This window comes from Cotesia glomerata, linkage group LG6 (assembly GCF_020080835.1).
Source record: "Cotesia glomerata isolate CgM1 linkage group LG6, MPM_Cglom_v2.3, whole genome shotgun sequence".
Taxonomy (NCBI): Eukaryota; Metazoa; Arthropoda; class Insecta; order Hymenoptera; family Braconidae; genus Cotesia; species Cotesia glomerata.
Window position 1 is genome coordinate 1,159,767 of NC_058163.1, and position 27,452 is coordinate 1,187,218.

General features: G+C 26.3%; 1 protein-coding gene across 4 annotated transcripts in view; it reads right to left on the reverse strand.

The window, feature by feature from the left end:
- LOC123266789 overlaps positions 1-26,833 on the reverse strand; it is a 67,728-nt gene extending 40,895 nt beyond the window's left edge. The window contains exons 1-2 of one of the 4 annotated variants that reach the window (XM_044731190.1): positions 3,739-3,953; positions 1,013-1,572 (exon numbers count right to left, since the gene is read on the reverse strand). In XM_044731190.1, the coding sequence (XP_044587125.1) occupies positions 1,013-1,477 (465 nt within the window). In that variant the 5' untranslated portion in view covers positions 1,478-1,572; positions 3,739-3,953. The other 3 variants (XM_044731192.1, XM_044731191.1, XM_044731193.1) reach the window with 3 other exon arrangements.
- Positions 26,834-27,452: the final 619 nt, after the last annotated feature.

The window sequence follows — 27,452 nt, forward strand, 5'->3', positions numbered from 1 at the left end:
AAATGAATGAAAATTTTGTTACTACACGGGAAAAAATTTCTGGGAGAATTTACGATACAACTATTGTAAAGCTGGACTATACTTTTATTACTATTAATTGTCAAATATTTTAGAAAAAATACTATTTATTCATGAAAAAATACGATATTACTATTGTAAAAAGTAAGAGATGAAAATTTCCAGTGCTGCCTCTGTATCTTTCCAATAGAACTATAGCAAATTTTACAATAGTTGAATTGAAATGTTTCTCAATTAGTGTGAGTGATGGCCGTGCACAGCGCTAGACTTCGAGTTTATGTAAATGTTAAAGGATGTGTCTTAGTTTACCTCAGATAGCGTAGAGGGAGAGTCACTGGCTGCCAACACAGAGTTCTGGGTTCGATTCCCAGATAGGACGAAAATGTCGGTTTCTTTTTTCGATTACTGTACAGGTACCAATTAGTCCAACCTTCTATCTCTTTCCCTCCCTAATATTTCTTTTAAAAAAACCAACTGTGAATTTTTACAATAGTTGAATTGTAAAGTTCACAAACACATATTGTATAATTTGCTCTATAGTATTCGACTTTTAAGACTTGCTAGTCTTATTTGTTGGATAAAATTTACAATAGTAGATCGTAAAAATTACTAAATGATAAGTATAGTCCACCGTTACTATTTTATTTAGTAAAAATTACAATAGTAAAATAGTAAAAACTCCTTCAATTTTCTTTCCGTGTAAATCAGTTTAGTACTCTGTACTAGATCCTTCTATCAGTGTAATTATAAATCGACTGTTATTTATTACAGTTTACTTTTTTCCGTGTACGGCTGGAAAGTTACTAGGAGAGAAAAATCGATTTTCTTATTGATAAAAAAAATTTCTTTACAAATTAGTAAAATATAAATTTTTAATAATAAATTAGGACTCAAAAAAAAAAAATTCTGGGTTAAATTTTGAAAATATCAAATTTTTCCCTAAAAACTGACCTAGGAATATTAAAAAAAAAAAAAAATAAACCTCGAGAATTACCTCTTCGACGGCTTCCTTGATCCTGGAGAAGGAAGCTTGCCTTCCAGCAGGATCTTCAGGATCATTTCCAGCACACAAACTATCATTGGTCGCGGGAAGAGCCGCGGGGTGCATATCAGTGGAGAGTTCCTGATAGCAGGACTCTCCTGAGCCTCTCCTGCTTCCTGTGATGCACATCGCTCGCCGAAAGAGCCCCGTCAGGACGGCACACAGTCCGCACTGGATACTAGTTGCGCTTCCGCGGCTGGAGAGCGACCCGCCATTAGTTCGCCGGCGGTTACGAGTCCCGCAGGACTCGTGATTCTGTTCCCTTTTGTAAGACGCCACTTTCGACTCCTTTTTTGAGAGACCCTTGCCCTCGGAGCCGGGTATCCTCACGGACCCTGGACCCGGTCGCTCTTCTTTCCGCTTTCCTTTCCGGCGACGGCGCTCCCTGTCTCGTTCCCGGTTCTTTCCCTCCACCATTTACTCGTTACTTTTTTTTTACTGTCTGACCGGTCACTTCACTCAAGAGCTCCATTTTTAGAGTCATTTTTTACTTTCCTTTTTAAGTTTTTTTGCTGAGAAATTATCGAGTTTTATTTATAAATTTTTTTGGGGTTTAAAATAATTTTTTTCATTAATTTTAAACCCTTTAAAATTTTTTCTATCAATTTTTTTCGGGTCTAAAATAATTTTTTTGGTAATTTTAAACCCTTTAGATTTTTTTCTAGCATTAATAATTCCCAAAATATAATTTTTAAATTATAATTTACCGAAAACTTCAAACATACCCTACAAAAATTGATTATAATTATTATTCAGGGCTTAAAAATAATAATTAAAATTTTGAATAATTTTTTATAGTAATTTTGGACAATTCTAAACAATTTTGGACTCTAGATTTTTTTCTAGGAGTGATAGTTTCTGAGATATTAATTTTTGAAATATTATTTTTGAATAAAAATTCTTCTACACTTTCTAGGACTTGATTATAATTATTATTTATGGCTTTAAAATGATAATTAAGGTTAAAAATAAATTTTTTTAGTAATTTTGGATAATTTTTAACTAATTTTAACTCTGATAATTTTTTCCTAGGAACAATAGTTTCTAAGATATAAATTTTTGAAATTATCGAATTGAAATTCTGAAATAATGTCTAAAATTTTATTATAATTATTTTCAAAGCTTGAAATTAATAATTAAGGTCTTAAATAATTTTTTTTAATAATTTCGGACTATTTTGAACAATTTTGGATTCTTTGGATTTTTTTCTAGGACCAATTGTTCCCAAGTTATAAATTTTCAAACTAAAATTTTTAAATAAAAAGTTATTTTATACTTTCTAGGACTATAATTATTATTTAATGCTTAAAAATAATAATTAAGCTCCAAAATAATTTTTTTAACAATTTTGGCTATTTTAACGAAATTTCGATCCTTTGAATTTTTTTCTAGACCCTATAGTTCCCGAAATATAAATTTTTTAAATCCTATTTTTTACCAAAAATTCCCGTGTATTTTTTACGAATTTAAAATTATTATTTACAGCTTAAAACTAATAATTAAGCTGCAAAATAATTTTTTAAATAAATTCCGTACAATTCCAACCAAATTTCAATTCATTAAATTTTATTTCAAGCAATAATTTCCGAGCTATTAATTTTTAAAGTATGATTTTTAAATAAAAATATCTATACACTTTTTAGGAATAATTATTATTTATAGCTTAAAAATAATAATAAAGCTCTAGAATATTTTTTTAAATTAATTTCGTACAATTTCAAACAAATTTCACTTTGTATTTTTTTTCCTCGCAATATTTCCCAAGATATAAATTTTCAAACTAAAATTTTTAACTAAAAAATTATTAAATACTTTCTAAGACCAATAATTATTATTTAAGGCTTAAAGAAAATAATTAAGCTGCAAAACAATTTTTTAAATAAATCCGTACAATTCTAACCAAATTTTAATTCATTAAATTTTTTTCCCAGCAATAATTTCCGAGTTATAAATTTTTAAATAAAAATTTTAGAAATTATAATTATTATTTAAGTCTTAAAAATAATAATAAAGCTCTAGAATATTTTTTTAAATTAATTTCGTACAATTTTAAACAAATTTCCATTATTTTTATTTTTTTTCCTCGCAATATTTTCCAAGATACAAATTTTTAATCTAAAATTTTAAATTACTTTCTAGGAATATTATAATTATTATTTAAGGCTTGAAACTAATAATTAAGCTCAAAAATAATTTCTTAAATTAATTTCGTACAATTTTAAACAAAATTTCCATTTTTTATATTTTTTTTAGCAATATTTTCCTTTAAAAATTTTTAAAAAAATTCTCCAAAACATTTTTTAATAAAAAACTAAATTTAAAAAAAAATTTTCTTTTTTAAAAAATAAAAAAAATAATTTAAAAAAAATTTTTTTAAGACCAAAAAATAAAAAAATGGACAATTACAATAATTTATGCACAAAAGGTATTTATTTAATAATTGAGGTCAACGTTCTTACGTTATCTTATATCAGCGATGATTATAAAAATTACATAAATAAGTCTTTAATGGGATGCGAGGAGTCGGCAGAATAATAAAGACCCCACTATCGTCCGAAAAATTCTTCCTCCATCGATAATCTCCCAGCAAATAAATAAATAAATAAATAAATAAATAAATAAAATTTATATTAATTGAAATCCACAGATCAATTAATATAAATCTAAAAAATCCTCACCCTTTCGACAGAGCGAACTTTACTCGGTACATAATAACCCGACAATAAATAACCACCCTAATAATAAATAATTAATTAATTAATTAATCACTTTCACGTCACTTGGATTTATTAAATATTAATATATTTATTTGTCAATTAATTTATAAAGATTAATTTTAGTGAAAAGCGGGATATAGAGAGCCGGCCGGCAGCTTTTCACGCACTGAGGGCGACGTACTTCAGCTCCTGTCTAGCGCCGGGCTCGCGGGGTCCCCACTCTTAAGATGAGCGACCAATCAGGGAACTCCTGCGCGAGAACATGCGCGGGGATTGTGTCGGGTGGGATCGGAACCGTTCGGCTACGCGGTTCAACCTTACTTTTGAGCGATCCAGTCTGGAATGCCGATCAATAAGCGGGTGATTAAAAATATTTTTAATTGTTGGTTTTCTGGATTAATTGTTGAGTTTATTGGCGAGAATTTTTAAGCTGTTTCAGAAGAAATTTTGAAATTCTTTTAGAAGGATTTGTATTTAATAAGCTTTATTAAATGTTAATAAATATTTGTTAGTTTACAAATATTTATTAAGTTAATAAGTAATTTATTAACTGTTAATAAATATTTATTAATGGTTAATATTTGTTAATTGTTAACAAATATTTATTTAAAATAAAAAGCAAAAATAATTTTCTTTTGACACTTTTTATAACCCTATAGCTAAAATACATGATAATAATTAAATTTATAAATAAATTATTTATTTATTTATTTATCTGGTAAGGAATTCTATCGAGGTGTAAAGACACCTGTGTATAGAACCAGTACAAAAATAACAATTTTATAATACATATACTTTTTACAAAATTTTTGTCGATAATACAATGCAAAGAGATAATAAGTACAAAAAGTAATAAATTTATAGAGAAAGAAATACAAAATTATAAATAATTATCAGAAAAATAAATATCCAATCAAATACTCGCATTTTCCATTAGATTTTTTAAGCATGTTAACCATTAAGGTTTCTTATCCAGTAACTTAACTTTTTTTTTAACAATTTTTTACTACAGTCTAAGGTAAAAGACCCAATACCGGAACGATTTGACAATTATTATTTTATATTTTATCTCGTACTCAATCAAATTAAACAAACTTTTCTTTATTAGAAACCTCAATCTTTTTTTTACATAATAAAATATAAATGAAACTTTAAATTATATTGGAAATATTGAAAAAAAATGTTAATGATGTCAATAGTCTTAGATTTCTGACTTATCAAGGTCTCTTAATGGTTTTGCTAAGAAATCACTCGATGATCTTAAGCTCATAGAAACCTAATGGAAATACTTTTCACTAAAATTTTTTTTTTATGTATTAATACAAATACTAAGAATTCGATGCAATTAATTGATAATACAAAAAAGACCCTATTGTTATTTAAAATTTACTGTTCATCTATTGGTACACCCGAAATGAGCTAATACCCAGTATCGGAACAGTCAGCCATATTGATATTATTTATTGACATTTACGATATATACTGTGTTGATTGTTTACATCAAGCACAACAACAAAAGTTTTTGTGAAATAACATTTAATACAGAAAGTAATTTTATTATAAAAATTGCTTCAAATATTCGTAAATTTTAACTTGAAGAACAAAAGCAAATTTCTGTTTTGAAATTTTCTTTTTTACATAAGTGTCGTCAAGTATAACCTCGGATCGTTTATTTTATTTTTTTGGATTTTTAGTAAAAATTTATTTGATTTTTTAATATTAAATAATTATTGTTAGTTTCACTATGCATACATGTCATTTGAGTTCTGAATTAACTGCTTAATTTTTTATAGGTAGTAGTAGGATGCCGAAAGTTAAGTCGAAAATAACATTTTATAAATTAGTTTTATAAATTCAGAAAAATTCACATAAAGTATTATGATTTGTTAATTAATTATTTAATTAATTCAGCTTACAAAAAGCGAACTCTTTAGATTAAAAAAATAAGTTTTATTTATCGTTCCGGTATTGGGTCAACCATATTCCGGTATTGGGACTAGGCATTTAAGGTGTTCCGAAACTGGGTCTTTTAGACTTTTTCAAAAAACATGTTTTTTTTTTAATATTAAATTCGACAAAATTGATAAATTTAATTATTTTCATGTAACTACATGTTTATTCTATATGATTGGATGAATTATTATTACTAATGAACCATTTGAATATTTTCTAAGCAATAAAAACCAGTCATGTACCCTTCGTCATTCCGGTATTGGGTCTTTTACCTTACAGTTTTCATATCAGCAGGGAGTTTGTTATAATATTTAAGTGCTACATAATAAGCATTCTGTGTACTAATAGTTTTGTTTATTTTTGGTAGAACTAGTAACTTAGATCTTGTATTTGTACATATTTTCATAGAATAGGCTTTTACATTCATTATAGTAGTAAGTTAATGCATTTATTATAAATGAGTCTCTTATCGTCAAGGGGATATTGTTGTAATTATTTATACATAGCTTTTTAATTATTTTATATTGAAGAGATGTGACAGGTTTAATTGAATTGTTATCGGCTCCTCCCCATGCCACAATCCACAATGCCATAGTTTATCATGCTTTCAAACAGTCCATGATAAATAGTTTTTAAAATAGAAGAATTAATTAAGTACCTGGCTAAGCTTGTAAAAGAGGAAAGTGAAATAGTTAAGCTGCTTAGATAATTCATAGGCATGTTTATCCCACTTCAAGTGCTTATCAAAATATATCCCTACACTGATAGAAGGATTTATTTGTATTAAATAATATTTGTTAATAGCTAACAAATCATTTATTAGAGACCATTTTTTAATATTAAATAAATATTTCTTAGTATTTAAAATGATTTGTTTGTATTTAATAAATCTGATATTCATTTATTAAATATTAATAAATCTTTTTAAATACTGAGAAATATTTGTTAAGGACTAACAAATGGCTTCAAATAAATGATTTGTTAAATATTAACAAATCTTTTTAACTATAAACAAATCCTTCTATCAGTGTAGATATTTACAATTATCAACTCTTGTCAGAGGCTTACCATTTATTTGTAAATCGAGCTTTTTTGGAATACTGTCTATGTAGTTTCCAAAGGTAATAAAAGTAGATTTTTCCACACGGAAAGAAAATTGAAGGAGTTTTTACTATTTTACTATTGTAATTTTTACTAAATAAAATAGTAACGGTGGACTATAACTTCTCATTTAGTAATTTTTACGATCTACTATTGTAAATTTTATCCAACAAATAAGACTAACAGAAGTCTTAAAAAGTCGGATACTATAGAGCAAACTATACAATATATGTTTGTAAACTTTACAATTCAGCTATTGTAAAAATTCACAGTTGGTTTTCTTAAAAGAAATATTAGGGAGGGAGAGAGATAGAAGGTTGGACTAATTGGTACCTGAACAGTAATCGAAAAAAGAAACCAACATTTTCGTCCTATCTGGGAATCGAACCCAGAACTCTGTGTTGGCAGCCAGTGACTCTCCCTCTACGCTATCCGAGGTAAACTAAGACCCACATCCTTTAACATTTACATAAACTCGGAGTCTAGCGCTGTGCACGGCCATCACTCACACTAATTGAGAAACATTCCAATTCAACTATTGTAAAATTTGCTATAGTTCTATTGGAAAGATACAGAGGCAGCACTGGAAATTTTCATCTCTTACTTTTTACAATAGTAATATTGTATTTTTTAATGAATAAATAGTATTTTTTCTTCTAAAATATTTGACAATTAATAGTAATAAAAGTATAGTCCAGCTTTACAATAGTTGTATCGTAAATTTTCCCAGAATTTTTTTCCCGTGCACATTAAGAGATAGTTGGTTTTCCCTGAGCCATATATCTATCTTATTAAGCCAATCAGTTAATTTATAATTATATTGGACTTCATTCCAGCTATTTCCAGTACAAAAAATAGCTGTGTCATCAGCATAAGAAACTATACACTGTTAAAAATATTTGTAAAATTACAATCATTTTACAAAACAAATGTTGGTAAAATTACAAATCGATGTTTACTACTGCGAAGTTATGAAACAATTTTGGTAATTTTTCAAAAGATGTCAGGAAACTTAGTAGGATGTATTGTAATTTTACGATTTTCATGTAAAAATCCTTATTGTATTGTAATTTTACGAAACTGTTTGTCGAATTACAATACAAATCTTTGATATTTACAAACATTGTTTGTAATTTGGTTTACTATAAATTTTTGTTAAATCACAAAACAAAGTTGTAATAGAAATTACAATAGAGTCATTGAAAATTTAGTAACTTTCTTTGTAATATTCAAATTTTAATTGTGAATTTTAATTTCACCCACAATTATTATTGTTTATAATGTGTGTGGTATAAATAATAATAAATAATAATTAGACCTAGAAAGTGTATAGAAATTTTTATTTAACAATTTTACTTTAAAAATTTATAGCTCGGAAATTATTGCTTGAAATGAAATTTAATGAATTGAAATTTGGTTGGAATTGTACGGAATTTATTTAAAAAATTATTTTGCAGCTTAATTATTAGTTTTAAGCTGTAAATAATAATTTTAAATTCGTAAAAAATACACGGGAATTTTTGATAAAAAATAGGATTTAAAAAAATTTATATTTCGGGAACTATAGGGTCTAGAAAAAAATTCAAAAGATCGAAATTTGGTTAAAATAGCCAAAATTGTTAAAAAAATTATTTTGGAGCTTAATTATTATTTTTAAGCATTAAATAATAATTATAGTCCTAGAAAGTATAAAATAACTTTTTATTTAAAAATTTTAGTTTGAAAATTTATATCTTGGTAACTATTGGTTCTAGAAAAAAATCCAAAGAATCCAAAATTGTTCAAAATAGTCCGAAATTATTAAAAAAAATTATTTAAAACCTTAATTATTAATTTCAAGCTTTGAAAATAATTATAATCAAATTTTAGACATTATTTTAGAATTTCAATTCGATAATTTCAAAAATTGATATTTTAGAAACTATTGTTCCTAGGAAAAAATTAACAGAGTTAAAATTAGTTAAAAATTATCCAAAATTACTAAAAAAAATTATTTTTGACCTTAATTATCATTTTAAAGCCATAAATAATAATTATAATCAAGTCCTAGAAAGTGTAGAAGAATTTTTATTCAAAAATAATATTTCAAAAATTAATATCTCAGAAACTATCACTCCTAGAAAAAAATCTAGAGTCCAAAATTGTTTAGAATTGTCCAAAATTACTATAAAAAATTATTCAAAATTTTAATTATTATTTTTAAGCCCTGAATAATAATTATAATCAATTTTTGTAGGGTATTTTTGAAGTTTTCGGTAAATTATAATTCAAAAATTTTATTTTGAGAATTATTAATGCTAGAAAAAAATTTAAAGAGTTTAAAATAAAATTTTTTTTCTGAAAAAAATTCTTGAATAAGCGAACTGCGAGTATGAATATGCGCAATTATTATTATTGGCAATAGGACGTAGAAAAGCGGACATAAAATCTGAAAATTACACAGTCCAATAGAGCCGTACAGTCCATTGGGATTCAGAGTGGGACGAGACGTATTCCATCGAGTTCAACACTGACAATACCTCTTTTCAGTTATTTATCTATTTTTTTTTACTCATCTCGGCATTGGAATCAATTTAAAACCATTCATTGTCGAGCTTCTGGCAATTTCTCATTTTTAAAAAATCAATGTGCGCTGGAAAATTATTTTCGATGCGATTTTTGGGTAAAAACCCCTCAGGTGGAATCAAGAGAGGGCATTTAAATATCACTTGAATGGCGAGCGTGTGTGGGCTTGAGTATGTGTACACAAATCTCGTTACTGGGAAGAGTAAGGGAGCGTAAACGTTCTAGTCGATCATTGACCCTAATGTAAGGTACACAATAAATGCAACCCAGTAAGTATATTCCAGCCGCTAACTACTCCGAGCTTCCAACGCTCATCTAGCTCATTTGCACGCAATATATAAATAGAATTATTTCCTTTATCTAAATATATGTACGCATACTTTTTTTTAAGCTTGCATTCTTAAGCTTTAAATTTTACGAAATTTTAAGCACTAAAATTTTAAAATTTATTTAAAAAAAATTTAAACAATTTTTAAATTTAATTAACCCTCAAATTAAAAGTTAAATTTTTAATTAAAAAAATCTTTTAACTTGAAAAATTTATTAGTTATTTGTTTCACCGCTAGGTGGCGCATTGTCGCATTTTTATCTCGCTAGTAGAAACTTTAAATGAAGATTATAAAATAAGTAATAAAAATTGTGCTTTTAGAATTAAAATGACTTTTTGCTAGTTCCTCGTTTCACCGCTAGGTGGCGCATTGTCGCATTTTTTCTCGCTAGTAGAAACTTTAAACGAAGTTTACTCAAAAATTATTAAGAATTATGCTCTTAGAATTAAAATCAAGTATTTTTGAAAAATAGTTCTTAGTTTCGCTACTAGGTGGCGCATCGTCGCATTTTTTCTCGCTAGTAGAAACTTCTTACTAAGTTTATATAAGAATTGACAAAATTCTTGTCTAAAAGTTAAAATAGATAAATTTGAAAATAGTCCTTGGTTTTGCTTTTAGGCGGCGCATCGTTGTATTTTTCTCTCGCTGGTAGAAACTTTAAACGAAGTTTATACAAAAAATATTTAGAATTATGCTTATAAAATTTAAATAAAGGATTTTTAGATTCGTTCTTAGTTTTTCCACTAGGTGGCGCATTGTAGCATTTTTATCTCGCTAGTAGAAACTTCTTACGAAGTTTATATAAAAATTGAGAAAAAATCTTGCCTAAAAGCTAGAATAAGAAAATTTGAAAAGTAGTTCTTGGTTTCACCGCTAGGCGGCGCATTGTCGCATTTGTCGCTCGCAAGTAGAAACTTTAAACGAAATTTATACGAAAAATGTTGAGAATTATGCTCGTAAAAATGAAATAGAGGATTTTTAGATTAATTCTTAGTTTTTCCACTAGGTGGCGCATTGTCGCATTTTTTTTCTCGCTAGTAGAAACTTTTTTTTACTAAGTTTATACAAAAATGGAAGAAAATTTTTGTCTCACAGCTGGAATAGGGAAATTTTGAAAAATAGTCCTTGGTTTCACCGCTAAGCGGCGCATAGTCGCATTTTTTTCTCGCTAGCAGAAATTTCATACGAAGCTTGTATGTCCTTTGGGAAAAAAAATATCTTGAAGGCGTAAGACGATCCGAGGACAAATAAAAGTAATAAATAAGCAGAATTCTTGGTAAGAAATGCTCGCAATTTATAAGTAGTAGGTTTTATATATTTAATATATAAAATTGTATATCGGAAAAGCCTGGAGCTTCTCCCGGGGGCTGTTCGGCTCGACAATGAGTGAACTTGCGGGTGGCTGGTGTCAACAAAGCCGTTCAGTTTGAGAAATGATGCTTTGGAGATTCTAGATGAGCGAAAGGAGACCGAGATGACAAAGAAGACAAGATGAGATGGATTGAATTTTATCTAATCCGGTTTACCTACAACTCATATCCAGCATCAACCAGCCAGGAACTTGAGAATGCGCGCGCATTTACTCTCCCGGGCGTTTACTCCGCGGCCGGGTGCCGTCCTTGTATATTTCATATAAATATAATATCATTTAATTTCATTTAATACAAGCTAAAGAGCTTTACTTTTTAATTACAGTATTTATTTTAACTTTTCAAAGCCTGAAATAGTAAATGTTCGTGATTTTATTAGCAAGAAACAAAATTAATCATTCTTTTTCTTAATTATGTCCTGGAATTTTTTTTTTTTTTTTCAAATAAATGGCTAACTAGATGTTTTAACTACTGAACGATTTAAGAGAGCCGGGGCACGTTTGACCTTTTCTACTTTCAATTATCTAGAGTTAATTTTATAATTAGTAATTTTCTTTTATTTTTTTAAATTATTTTTATATTTTTCTCTAAAACACTCTAAAAAAAAAAAAATGTTCTTCATGCTTTCAAGTTACAATAAAATATTTTAAAATAAACTTCGTTGAAAGTCTCTACTAGCGAGAAAAAAAATACGACCACGCTCCACCTAGTGGCAAAAACAAGAACTATTCAAAAATATTTATTCAGGCTTTTAGATAACTATTTTTTATAAGCTTCGTATAAAGTTTCTACTAGTGGAAGAAAAAAAGCTACAATGCGCCACCCAGCAGAGAAATATAGTACTAATTTAAAAAATAATTTATTCTAGAGTTTAGATAACAATATTAGCTTTTGAGCTTCGTATGAACATTCTATAAGCGAGAAAAAAACAGCGACTATGCGCCACCTAGCGGTAAAACCAGGAACTAAAAAATTATTTATTCCGACTTTTAAGTCATCATTTTTCGATGAGTTTCGTATGAAGTCTCTACTAGTAGAAAGAAAAAGCGACTATGCGCCACTTAGCGGAGAGACCAAGTACTACTTTAAAAATAATTCATTCTAAAGTTTAGTTAATAATTTTGGTCTTTTTATGAGCTTTGTATGAAATTTCTACAAGCGAGAAAAAAAAATACGACCATGCGCCACCTATTGGGAAAACCATGAAATACTAAAAATTATTTTTTTCAGATTTTTAGGTGATATTTTTTAATGAGCTTCGTATAAAACTTCGACAAGCGAGAAAAATAGCGACTATGCGCTACCTAGCGGTAAAACCAAGAACTATTTTCTAAATTTTTTTTTATTATAGCTGTCAGGTAACAATTTGTTGAGAAATTCGAAGGGAGAGTTACCCAGAAACTCACGACCGAAGAAAAGGGGAAAAAAGGTTACTAGATAAGGATCAAATTAATTTAGTTGATGCACTGCACCCTAAAAAGATCTCACGAGCGCAGTATTTCCAGAGGGACACTATTCTACGATGCTGTAGCATCACAAGCCTTTTATTTGCTCCTTTTCCTATGGCCATGTCCTTTTTAACGTCCACCCTCTACACACCTAACTCCGAGCTCCCTTTCTACATTCGCTTACAATGTTAGTAAATATTACTTAACATTATTACCTATCTCGGTAATGTCATTTAGATTCACTCGAACAAACCGCAGCTGTATTTTCAAATAAAAAAAAAAAAAAAAAATTTATTCTTAAAAAAAATATTTTTTCTAAAAAAAAATAAAAATTTTATCATTTTTTATAGATATCTTTAAAAAGACTCGATTAATCAAAAAAGTGTCATATATTTTTTCTAGAGAATTTAATGATGAATTTAATGGGATCTAAAATAAAGTATTGGGGTTTTTAAGAGAAAATTTGGACTTTTAAATATGAATAAGTGTTGTAATTATTTTTGGAAGTATATTTTTGGAAATTTCTATAAATATAAAATGTTTTAGTACGAGAGAAGTTTAAGACACTTATAATTAACTGGACTTGAATCATGCAAAAGAATAATAAAATTAAAATAAAATAATAAAAGAGAGTATGGAATGAAGGAGAGGATGATGAGGTTGAAAGTGTGACATACATTCTAGAAAATTCACAATCCGTGTGATTTATAACATCCCACTGCGCTTGGTTTATTATTAATTTTTACACGTGTTTTTTACTGCGACATTTTTTAAGTTAATTTATATGTTTTTATTTTTTAACACTATTCCAACGATTTTATTGTTCGCTGAGATTTATAAGAATTTTTAAGTAAGAAGTAATCTTTAAATTTTGAGCTATTGCCTCTAAAAATTCGTTCTTAGACTCAAAATTTTCCTCAAGCCTTCTTCTACAATTTTAAGTAAACTTTTTCAAAATATCTTTTCTAGTTCCTCAAAAAAATTGATTTAAAGTCTTTCAAAACCTAACAATGGTCAAAAATTAGAATTTTTCCATTGTGAACCTTAAAATTCAAATAACTTTCGATCTATTGGTCCTAAAAATAAATTCTTGAGCTTAAAATTTTCCTCAAACCTTCCTCTATAATTTCCAAGAAAATTTTTCCAAAATATCTTATCTAATTCCTCAAAAAAATTTTTTTAAATTCTTTTAAAATTTGAAAATAATCAAAAATTTTGATTTCTTCATTATGAATTTTAAATTATTGATAACTTTCAATCTATTAGTCCTAAAAACTTCTTTTTGGGCTTAAAAATTTCCTCAAACCTTCCTCTAAAATTTCCTTGCTAAAATTTTCAAAATATCTTCACTAGTTCCTCAAAAAAAATTAATTTCAATCTTTAAAAACCTAATAATGATCAAAAATTAGAATTTTTTTATTATGAATCTTTAAATTCAAATAACTTTCGATCTATTGGCCTTAAAAATAAATTCTTGGGCTTAAAATTTTCCTCAAACCTTCCTCTACAATTTCCAAGAAAATTTTTCCAAAATATCTTATCTAATTCCTCAGAAAAATTTTTTTAAATTCTTTTAAAATTTGAAAATAATCAAAAATTTTGATTTCTTCATTATGAATCTTAAATTATTGATAACTTTCAATCTATTAGTCCTAAAGACTTCTTTTTGGGCTTAAAAATTTTCTCAAACTTTCCTCTAAAATTTCCTTGCTAAAATTTCCAAAATATCTTCACTAGTTCCTCAAAAAAAAATTAATTTCAATCTTTAAAATCCTAATAATGATCAAAAATTAGAATTTTTTCATTGTGAACCTTAAAATTCAAATAACTTTCGATCTATTGGTCCTAAAAATAAATTCTAGGGCTTAAAATTTTCCTTAAACCTTCCTCTCCAATTTCAGATAAAATTTTTCCAAAATATCTTTTCTCATTCCTCAGAAAAAATTTTTTAAAAATTAAAAAATATCAAAAATTAAAATTTTATTATTTTACATTAAAATTTGCAATAAATTTTTTTCTATTGATTCTAAAAATTTATTCTTGAGCTTTATACATTATTTAAAGTTCCCTCTACATTTTCCATTACATTATCTATCAAAAAAAAAAAAAAATTTAAAGCTAACAAGTGTAAGAAAAAAGGAGCATCTATTAAATTAATAATAAAGTACGATGATATTTATTTAGATTTTATTTACGATCTCTAAAAATAACCGACGCACTCGATGGCCTTTACTGAATATTTAAGAGAATATAAATATGTTTTTTTTCGCATTAACCTGATTCCAAATATTTTGTTTAATTTAAACTTTTTCCCTCGCGATCCGCTAATTAATTAAAAGTTTATTTATCGTGGTAAATAAATTAGCAAAACGAAAATCGGCGGGGATGCTGGAGCGACACTACATATATATTTGCTATCTAACCTTTTTACATTGATAATAAAACAAACGATAAAAATCTTCTGCGTCACAAAAAAGCTCCAATGAACAAACGTAATCACAGTTGAGTTTAGTTCTCGACAGTCTGACGTATCTCGTGACGTGTAATGGCTGGAAATTTTAACAAAAAGATTTCGATGAAGACTAAAAATATAAAAAATTCCAATAAAACTTTTTTTGTATTTATAGAAACACTCGTTTCTGTGAAAAACTTTACTACTTTTTAGTTTTATTAAACACTCTTTGTTAATTTTCTTTATTCAGTTATTAAATTATGTCTGGCTTTAATTATCTGACTTTTTTTATTAGTACTAGCTATTTTATTATGAATAAGAACCTAGAAAGAATATTTTAAAATTTTTATTTAAAATTTGTAGAGAAAAATATGAAAAATAATTTTTGGTCATTTTCAATTTTTAAAAAAATTTTTTCTTAGGAATTAGAAAAGATATCTTGAAAAAATTTCATTGGAAATTGTAGAGGAAGGTTTGAGGAAGATTTTAAGCAGCATAATTTATTTTTAGGACCAATAGATCGAAAGTTATTTGAATTTTAAGATTCATTATGAAAAAATTCTAATTGTTGATCATTATTAGGTTTTGAAAGATTGAAATTGATTTTTTTTGAAGAACTAGTGAAGATATTTTGGAAATTTTTGTAAGAAAATTCTAGAGGAAGGCTTGAGGAAATTTTTAAGCCCAAAAAGAAGTTTTTAGGACTAATAGATCGAAAGTTATCAATAATTTAAGATTCATAATGAAGAAATCAAAATTTTTTGATCATTTTCAAATTTTGAAAGGCTTTAAAAAAATTTTTCTGAGGAATTAGAAAAGATTTTTGAAAAAATTTTATTAGAAATTGTAGAGGAAGGTTTGAGGAAAATTTTAAGCTCAAGAATTTATTTTTAGGACCAATAGATTAAAAGTTATTTGAATTTTGAGATTTATGATGAGAAAATTCTGATTTTTGGTCATTATTAGGTTTTGAAAGATTCAAATTAATTTTTTTTGAAAAACTAGTGAAGATATTTTGGAAATTTTTGCAAGGAAATTTTAGAGGAAGGTTTGAGAAAATTTTTGAGTCTAAAAAGAAGTTTTTAGGACCAATAGATCGAAAGTTATTTGAATTTTGAGGTTTATAATGAAAAAATTCCAATTGTTGATCATTATTAGGTTTTTAAAGGTTGAAATTTATTTTTTTGAGGAACTAGTGAAGATATTTTGAAAAAATTTTATTCAAAATTGTTGAGGAAAGTTTAAGGAAAATTTTCAGCTGACGAAAGAATTTTTAGAGGGAATTATGCCTTTGAATTAAAATTTTTTTCATACAAAATTTAGATTTTCTTCAACATAAAATTGATCTTAAAAAAATAAAACTGTCGTAAGTTTTTTTTTTAAATTTTCAAAATAATATCTTGAATATTTATCAATAATTCATATAAGAATAACAAATAAATCCCTTTGATTTATTTATTTATATTTTGATAATATGAGTCTCTCGATTCCATATTTTTCTATTGATACACAAAGATAGGAAATAAAAAGATTAGGTAAACGGAAACTACGGATAAAAAGAATGTCGTATAATCGACAGATCAAAGAACCGATCGCTTTCATATTTAATCCAGATTTTCCACGACAGATTGAAATTTCCCTCATTCTGCAAATCCTCAATTCTTGGAGAATCAACAAATAAAAAACTATAAAAATTATTTACTCACTTAAGCTTGACCTAGATAATATATCCGAGGCTGTTCAAAATTTTATTTTTTATTATGAAGATTTTAATCTCTTAAAGCTTTTTTTAATAAAAAAAAAAATCAAATAATTTAAGATATTAATTTTTCCAAATATTTTTTCTCAACTTAAAATATAATTTTAAATTTTCGTCCGAATAAAAAATATTTTTCTCTCCTTTGGCTGTAAATATTATCCTTACCTTACCTTACCTTACCTTACCTTACCTTACCTCACCTTACCCTTTACTGTTTTTTCCGTCGACGTAACATGATTTAGCTTTATTTATTTTTTTTCATCGTCCTTCATAGAATCATGGGCGCACAGGAAATTGCACGTGATGAAGGCCAGAGGCTACAACGTTCTTTTCATCCTCCCGTGAGGAGTTCAAGATGAAATACACTATTTTTACCCTCTTACCAGCTTTTACTAATAAATTTATATTTTACTTATATATTTACTAATATCCGATAACAAGAAAGTCTTTCCGTCATTTTTATAAACTTTTTCTTGCATTTTAATTTTTTTTTTTCACGCCCTTCAAAATATTATTTTTAATAATCAAGTGCATGTTTGAATTATTCGCAAAATGGTAACAACTTTTGATTGATTGCTCCGAAAAATTTTTTTTTGGACTCAAAATTTTCCTTAAACCTTCCTCTACAATTGTCTGACAATAATTTTCAGAATATCTTTACCAGTTTCTTAAAAAAATCCTTTTAAAGTCTTTCAAAAATTGATACTGATCAAAATTTTGATTTTTTCACTCTGAATCTTAAAATTGCTATAACTTTTGATCTAATGATCCTAAAAACTTCTTTTTGGGCTTTAAAGTTTTCTCAAACCTTCCTCTACAATTTTCTAACAAAAATTTCGAATATATCTTGATTAATTCCTCAAAAAAATCTATTCGAAATCATTCAAAAGCTAATAACGATCAAAAATTTGAATTTTACATTATTAATCTTAAAATATAAATAACTTTTTATCCAATTATCCTAAAATCTTCTTTTTAGGCTTGAAAGTTTCCTTAAACCTTCCACCACAAACTTTTTACCAAAATTTTCAAAATCTTACCATCAGTTGCCCAAAAAAATCGATTTAAAATCTTAAAGATGTCAATAATGATCAAAAATTGACTTTTCTCATTATGAATTTTAAAATTATTATAACTTTCAATCTAATGATCCTAAAAACTTCTTTTTGGGCTTCAAAGTTTCCTCAAACCCTCCTCTATAAGCTTCTTCCAAAAATTTTCAAAGAATCTTTACCAATTCCTCGAAAAAACTCTTGTAAAATGTTGAAAATCTCAATAATGATCAAAAATTGACTTTTTTATCATAAATCTCAAAATTATCATAACTTTTGATCTAATGATCCTAAAAACTTCTCTTTGGACTCAAAAGTTTCCTCCAACCCTCCTCTACAAACCCCTTACCAAAATTTTCAAAATATCTTCACCACTTCCTCAAAAAAATTCATTTAAAATCTTCCAGAAGCAAATAATGATCAAAAATTCAATTTCTTCATCATAAATCTTAAAATTAAGATAACTTTTGATTTAATGCTTCTAAAAACTTCTTTTTGGACTCAAAAGTTTCCTCAAACCTTCCTTTACATTCCCCAACAAAAAATTTCCGAAATATCTCAACCAATTCTTCTAAAAACCTCGTTCAAAATTTCCCAAAAATTTCTAATACTCTAAAATTTGTCTTCTTAATTATGAATCTTAAAATTAATACAACTTTTGAACTAATGATCCTAAAAACTTCTTTTTGGGCTTAAAACTTTCCTCAAACTTTCTTCTACAAATTCCTTACCAAAATTTTCAAAATATCTTTACCAGTTTCTCAAAAAAATCCATTCAAAATCTTCCAAAAGCTAATAATAAGCAAAATTTTGAATTTTTCAATATAAATCTTAAAATTAATATAATTTTTGATCTAATGATTCTAAAAACTTCTTTTTGGACTTAAAACCTTCCTAAACTTTTCCTCTACAAACTTCTTTCAAAAATTTCCACAATATCTTCACTAGGACCTCAAAAAAATCCATTTAAAATCTTCAAAAAATTAATAATGATAAAATTGATTTTTTCATTATTTTTTCCAATTAGACAAAAAAATTACCGCTAAAAATTTTTAAATAAAAATTTTTGAATCTTCCTAAAATAAAGGATTGAAACTCCGGGTCAATATCCTGCAAACATAAGTCATAAATAAAAAATAAAATTTATAAAATAATCTAATAATAGTCGGAGAGAAAAGTAAGATAATAACGTTACGCGTTGCCGGAAACGACAACGAGGACTTACTATATAATAGTAGACTCGAGCCTCCCATAGACCGGGGTACACCCTCGCCTCCTTTTCACCCCCGAATGTAATAAAATGGATAGAAGAGGAAGAGACGTGGAAAAGCAGACGAGCAAGTGCTCGATAAAGAGCAAGTGAGACAAGTACCGGCAGACCAGCCAGCTACACACGCCGGTATTGATCCAGCACACCGCCCGAGTATCAACGACTGCCTCTACTTCTCAAAAATTACTCCTTTTTTTTATATCAAAACCCTTATCACAATTTTTCATCAACTTTTCATTCCAGGGCTTGAAGTGTGCAAAATAATTGCAATTATTTATCAAAACAACTTATGAAATTTCAGAGAGTCTTTGTATGATCCGCGGTTGTAAATTTTCTTTTAAAAGTTTAATTTAAAATTCAAAGATAATTTTTTTATCATTATTTTTTAGAAAATTGTTATTAATTTACAAAAAATTTGGTTAGAATTCATAATTTTGGGTCAATTATTGAAAATATAAAAAAATATATCAAATCTTTTTATAGAGAATTTAATTATCTACAAAAAAGGTCCTTATCAATTTTAATCTATCTCATTTTTGATCAGAAATTTGAATTTTAAAGTTAAAAATGAAGTTTAAGGACCAGTCCGTAATTTTTAAAACTAAAACTGCCATTTTTGGGTTTAAATTTTATTGGAAATTGTAGAAGAAGGTTTGAGAAAAATTTTGAGCTCAAGAATTTATTTTTAGGACCAATAGATCGAAATTTATTAGAATTTTAAGATTCAGAATGAAAAAATTCTAATTTTTGGTCATTATAAGGTTTTAAAAGATTGAAATTGATTTTTTGGAGGAACTAGTGAAGATATTTTGACAATTTTTGGAAGAAATCTGCAGAGGAAGATTTAAGAAAATTTTTAAGCTCAAAAAGAAGTTTTTAGGACTAATAGATCAAAAGTTATCAATAATTTAAGATTCATAATGAAGAAATCAAAATTTTTGATCATTTTTAATTTTTAAAAGACTTTAAAAAAATTTTATGAAGAATTTGAAAAGATAATTTGGAAAAATATTATTGGAAATTGTAGAAGAAGGTTTGAGGAAAATTTTAAGCTCAATAATTTATTTTTAGGACCAATAGATCGAAAGTTATTAGAATTTTTAGATTCGTAATGAAAAAATTCTAATTTTCGATCATTATTAGTTTTTGAAAGATTGAAATTGATTTTTTTTTTTTGAGGAACTGGTGAAGATATTTTGGAAATTTTTGCAAGGAAATTTTGGAGGAAGGTTTGAGGAAATTTTTAAGCCCAAGAATTCATTTTTAGGACTAATAGATCGAAAGTTATTAGAATTTTAAGATTCATAATGAAAAAATTCTAATTTTAGAGTTAAAAATAAAATTTAAGGACTGGTCCGTAATTTTTAAAACTTAAAGTGCCATTTTTGGGTAAAATATTGAAAATTTGAAAAAACGATAAGAAACTTTTTTTTATAGAGAATTCAATTTTCTACAGAAAAAGTCCTTATCAATTTTACTCTCTCCCATTTTTAATCAGAAATTTTAATTTTAAAGTTAAAAATAAAATTTAAGGACTAGTCCGTAATTTTAAAAGCGTAGTGTCATTTTTGGCTAAACTATTGAAGATCCAAAAAAATGATAAGAGACTTTTCTTACAAAAGATTAAATTCTCTACAAATAAGGTCCTGATCAATTTTACTCTCTCATTTTTGATCAGAAATTTGAATTTTAAAGTTAGAAATGAAATTTAAGGACCGGTCCGTAATTTTTAAAACTAAAAGTGCCATTTTTGGGTAAAATATTGAAAATTTGAAAAAACGATAAGAAACTTTTTTTTATAGAGAATTCAATTTTCTACAGAAAAAGTCCTGATCAATTTTACTCTCTCATTTTTGATCAGAAATTTGAATTTTAAAGTTAGAAATGAAATTTAAGGACCAGTCCGTAATTTTTAAAACTAAAAGTGCCATTTTTGGGTGAAATATTGAAAAATTTGACAAAAATTAGCATGAATTTTGAAAATAAAGACTAAAATCTCCATCTTAAAATTTATTATTACTGTTGACATAAAAATCTCGCTATAAAAACTTTAAGATTTATTAAATCTCATCCTGTCTTCAACTAGTTTTCGTTTACCATAAAAGTTAACAGTATTGTTTACCTTTTTTAGATGCCTAATAACTTATATAAATTTTATTTGTCTTTGATATACTGCGAAACAGCAAACTCGGTAAACTTTTCCAGCTTTACTTTGGATCGCTGTTGTTTTTTCGGGTTAGACAATTTTTTCCGGCTAAATTAATCTTCAGAAATCTTCCAAGGAGTGATTTAACCTTCTGCAATTATTCTAGGGATAATTACAAGCTGAGTAATTGCTTGAAATTTCAAACTTTGTAAAATATTTAAAACTTCTTGTTTTTTTTTAACTTTTCTTGTAACTATAAAATTTTTATCGGAAGAAAAGATTAATTGTAACTTTGAAGAATAATAAAAAAACCTTTGAAATTATTTTTAGCATCGTTACAAGCTGAGTTATTGAAGCTCAAAAGTCGAGGAATCTTATAAGTTGTTAAAACTCTTGGATTTATTGTTGAGATTTATATTGAGAGCGAATTAAGTGTTTGGTGCGTAAGCGGGATTTCAATGAGTCTAACGAGGTTATAAGAATTTTTTACGAGCTATTGAACTTGAAATATTGACATTTAAGAATTAAACTCTTGGATTTTGCTGATGGAGATCAAGGATTATCACAAGAAATTTTTTATTACGCTTCGGTGGATCTGGATTTAATAAATCACAAGTGTACTGGAGTTAAGAATAATTTATTTTATATTATTATTAATAATTTAAAAATTATTTTTCAATTTCCAACTTTAAATTCAAAATTATGGGACAAGTGTTGAAAATATGGAAAAATCATCAGATCTTTTTTATAGAAAATTTTGTTACCTACATAAAAGGTTCTTATCAATTTTACTCTCTCATTTTCGATAAAAAATTTGAATTTTAAAATTAAAAATGAAATTTAAGGACTAGTCCGTAATTTTCAAAAGTATAAAACGCTATTTTTGGTTAAAATATTAAAAATTCATCAAAATAATAAGAGAATTTATTTATAGAGAATTCAATTTTCTACCAAACAGGTCCTTATTAATTTTGCTCACTCACTTTTTGTAAAAAAAATTGAATTTTAAAAATTGATTTTCAGGACCGGTCCGTAATTTTTAAAAGTTTAACAAGTCATTTTTGGCTACAATATTAAAAGTTCAAAAAAGATATACAAAATTTTTATTATAAAGAATTTAATTTTCTTTAAAAAAAGGTCCTTATCAATTTTATTCTATCATTTTTAATCAGAAATTTGCAATTTGAAGTTAAAAATGGAGTTTACGGACTAGTCCGTAATTTTCAAACGAAAAAAATGCCATTTTTGGCTAATATATTGAAAATTCGAAAAGTTTATAAGAAAATTTTAATAATAAATTAAATTTCTTAGAAAAAAGGTCATCAATTTTGCTCTATCTATAATTTTTAATCAGAAATTTGAATTTTAAAGTTAAAAATAAAATTTAAGGACTAGTCCGTAATTTTCAAAAGTAAAATCGCCACTTTTAGGTAAAATATTGAAAATTCGAATAATTTATCAGAAACTTTTGATAAAAAATCCGATGTCTTATAAAAAAAGGTCCTTATTTTGCTCTATTTCTCATTTTTAAAGTTAAAAAGGAAATTTAAGGACCAGTCCGTAATTATCAATCGAACAAAATGCCATTTTTGGCCAAAATATTGAAAATTCGAAAAATTTATAAGACAGTTTTGATAGAAAATTCAATTTTTTATATACAAAAAAAAAGGTCCTTATTTTGTTCTATCTCTCATTTTTAATCAGAAATTTGAAATTTAAAGTTAAAAATGAAATTTAAGGACTAGTCCGTAATTTTAAGAAGTAATATCGCCATTTTTTGCTAAAATATTAAAAATTTGAATAATTTATAAGAAACTTTTAATAGAAAATTCAAGTTCTCATAAAAAAGGTCATCAATTTTGCTCTATCTCTCATTTGTAATCAGAAATTTGAATTTTAAAGTTAAAAATGAAATTTAAAAACTAGCCCGTAATTTTCAAAAGTAAAACGGCCATTCTTGGCTAAAATATTGAAAAATCAAAAAGTTTATAAAAAACCTTTTTTTATACGGAATTTAATTTTTTACGAAAAAATTTTTCTTAATTCTGACCTATCTCTTATTCTTTTTCCAAAATTTGAATTTTAATTTAAAAAATCAAGTTTTAGAACTTACCCTTAATTTTCAAAGATTTTAGCTTTTGAAAATTATTTTCTTGGATCAAATTAATTTTTTTAATATTGAAATTTATTTAAAAAAATTTTTTGTTAAAAATAGTCAAGTAATCAATCAAGAAATAGAAAATCGTTGGTTAAATAATCACTTTATTTGACAGATGAAGATTATTATGTGAGATGTGACAGTTGTCAGTTTATTATATAGACATAAAACAATTATTATTATTATCACCGAGGTGTGTATCGGCACCAGGTGGGAACAAAAATACGAGGGAGTAAGTCTGGGTTTTAAAAGTACTGAGTAAGTAGTCGAAGGGTTGGCAAGGAGCGAGAGGAGGAATATCGATTTCAGTTGACTATGTTACGCTCCGGCGAATAGGATCGAGCTGTGATTAATTAAACCAGTCAAGGAAGGATGAAAACTCGCGAATGATACATTGAGATAAACTCGCGATCAAACTCATAACGAGCAAATATTCTGTCACTGATTTATCTTTGTTATTTTTTAACGTCTAAAATTAAACAAAATTTATTTTGAGTTTAATTTACAAGACAAAAATTATTTTTTTGCTAAATTAAATTTTCTATTTCTACAGCATAGAAATATTTAAAACTAGCAACCTTGCAGTCACTATGTAACTGCCGAGACTTGTAAACTATAGAAAATTTTGCTTTATTAAATAATGACTATTGTTAAATAACACTGTACTTTCTTCAATATTGACATTTTTAAAAATATAAGCTCATCCCGATATTACACTTATCAAGAGCTTTCATTTAGTATCCTATTCTTTATTCCTATTCCCTATAACAATCCTAATATTATTAATAAATATAAATAAATATATAAAAAATATATATACATTTATAAAAATGCTTACCGTAAGATGGACGGTGTGGCTTAATGTATATAGAATAAGCGAAAGGAAATTCAGTATAGACCGGATATAAATATTACAAATATAAATAATGCTGTGAAGCGGGAAAGAATAGGAGTTACGGTAATTATTACGTGAAGCGTTCCAGATTCACGTGACAGGATATTGGTAGGAAAGGATTGAGAAAGAAATGTGGAGAGGATCATCTTAATGTGAGTTTATAGAGTATGCGAGAAAAAATTATTAGATAGCTCGGACTGGGATTCGAACCCAGAACCTTCCGAAGACATGTCGGCTACTCTACCATTTGAGCTATCCGGTCTATACTAAATTTCCTTTCGCTTATTCTCTATATACATTAAGCCACACCGTCCATCTTACGGTAAGCATTTTTATAAATATAAATAATGCTGTGAAGCGGGAAATAAATATACTTTAATTAAGTACCCACGTGGCATTTTTTATATATTTTATATATATGGTATGGTATTTGTGAAATATATAAATATATAAAATATGTGAAAAATTGATGTGGGTACTCAAATGAAAGGTCTCGATGAGTGTAACATCAAGATGAGCTTATATCTTTAAAAATGTCATTAGTTGCCAAGATACAATGTCATTTCTTAATTATTGACATTTTTTAAGATATAAACTCATTTCGATGTAACACTCATCGAGACTTTTCATTTGAGTACCCACATGGCATTTTTTATATATTTCATATATATAGTATATGTGAAATATATAAAATATATGAAAAATTGATGTGGGTACTCAAATGAAAGGTCTCGATAAGTGTAACATCGGGATGAGCTTAGATCTTTAATAATGTCATTAGTTTACAAAATAAAATTTCATTTCTTAATTATTGACATTTTTTAAGTTATAAACTCATTTCGATGTTATACTCATCGAGAGCTTTCATTCGAGTACCCACATGTATTTTTGATATATTTTTCATATATACAAATATATATATATAAAATATATGAAAAATTAATGTGGGTACTCAAATGAAAGCTCTCGATGAGAGTAACATCAAGATGAGCTTATATCTTAAAAAATGTCAAGAGTTCTCAAGATACAAGGTCATTTCTTAATTATTGACATTTTTTAAGATATAAACTCATTTCGATGTAACACTCATCGAGACATTTCATTTGAGTACCCACATGGCATTTTTTATATATTTCATATCTATAGTATATGTGAAATATATAAAATATATGAAAAATTGATGTGGGTACTCAAATGAAAGGTCTCGATAAGTGTAACATCGGGATGAGCTTATATCTTTAAAAATGTCATTAGTTTACAAAATAAAATTTCATTTCTTAATTATTGACATTTTTTAAGATATAAACTCATTTCGATGTTATAATCATCGAGACATTTCATTTGAGTACCCACATGGCATTTTTGATATATTTCATATATATATAGTATATGTGAAATATATAAATATATAAAATATATGAAAATTTGATGTGGGTACTCAAATGAAAGCTCTCGATGAGTGTAACATCAATATGAGCTTATATCTTAAAAAATGTCAAGAGTTCTCAAGATACAAGGTCATTTCTTAATTATGTATCTAGAGAATCTAAATACTTATAATAAATTGACTATCTACGAGAATGATATGAATCCTTGAAAAAGATTCATATCAAATTCAAATCAAGACACTAAATTTCACTAAAAAATCCGATTTTATCACATAAACAAAATTTTCCCTTATTCTCTTAAGAATATAAATGAAATATGACTAAAATTTCAAGCTTAATAATAATAATAAAAAAAAATAAATATTTTCCATCTAATCTTTTGTTGCCGTAGGTCATGAAATACCTGATAGAAGAAATCTCTAGCTTAAATAAATAATTGCATAGGATTATCATTGAGCAGCTTATCTGATTACCGGTTATCCGACATCTTAACAACTTTAGATCCTGTTCTCCTTTTTATCACCTAAATTATCATTATTATCCCCTTAAAAATAATAATAATAATAATAATAATAACTCTAAAATAAAAAAACTTCCTAAAAGCTCGACAAATAAAGCAAATAAATACTTAAAAAAAATTACCCAGCAATTTTCTAAGGACATATATAAATAAATATAAATTTTATATAAATAAATAATTAATAATAATGACTCACCGGTGTGTAAAGTCGACGCCAAGCGTCCCGGCGCTTCTGCAAGGTCCGGTGTCTCCTGTACGGCCGCATTAAAAATCACGCACAAAACTGCAATAAATAGATTTAAATTATCAGCTGTCATTACTTATTTATATTGTTGTTATTTATTCAGTGTCGTTCTAGCTGGGGGAAAAAGTAGCGGCAAATTAAACTAAATAAAAATTGTCAGAAATTAAAGAAATAAGATTAATAAGCGCGTTAAGAAGTTTTGATTTCTAAGAAATTATCCAGGATTTCAAGTATAAGTAATTACCCTTTTGTTTAAGGACTTTGCGCTTGTAATACTATCCCTTTGTTATTGTACGAACACTCACACTAGTTCCGTGGTGTAACGTCCTATGTCCTATGCTTTTTTGTTTTTTACTTGTTAGTCACAAGGCGACATCTTGCGGAAGTTTTTCCCGCCAAAATTTAAATTTATTTTAAATAATAATAAAATTAGCCGGAGTTTTTAATTTTTTGATTATTTTTTTTCAATAGTTGAATTGGAACAAAAAAATATTTTTAAAAAATTGCACTTTAAATTTGTCAAGTTTTTTATGAATAAAATTTATTTTTTTATAATAATTTTTTTAATATAAAAAAAAATTCTAAAAATTTTTAGATGTCGGCTAAATTAATTTTCATTTATTTGAATGCTTTTTTAAAATTTTTTTTTAATTTAAAAATTTATTAAAATGTCGAAAAAAAATTGTTTTTTTTTTTATAATTTGTCAAAATATTAAAATTAAAAAATAAAAATAAAAATTAATGAATAAATTAAAAAATGTCAAAAAAATTAAAACTTATTTTTTTTGACATTTTAATTTCATATTTATTTTTTTTTGACATAATTAATTATAATTTTTTTCAAATAATTATTTAAATAAATAATTTTAATTAATACTTACACTAAAAATAATTAAAAAATTAAAAAATTGACAAAAATGTCAATTTTTCAATTTTTAGCATGGTAGTAAAAATATAAAATTACTTTATTGAAAAAAAAAAAAGGCAATTAAAATGACTTAATTAATAATAAAAAAGCGCGTAAT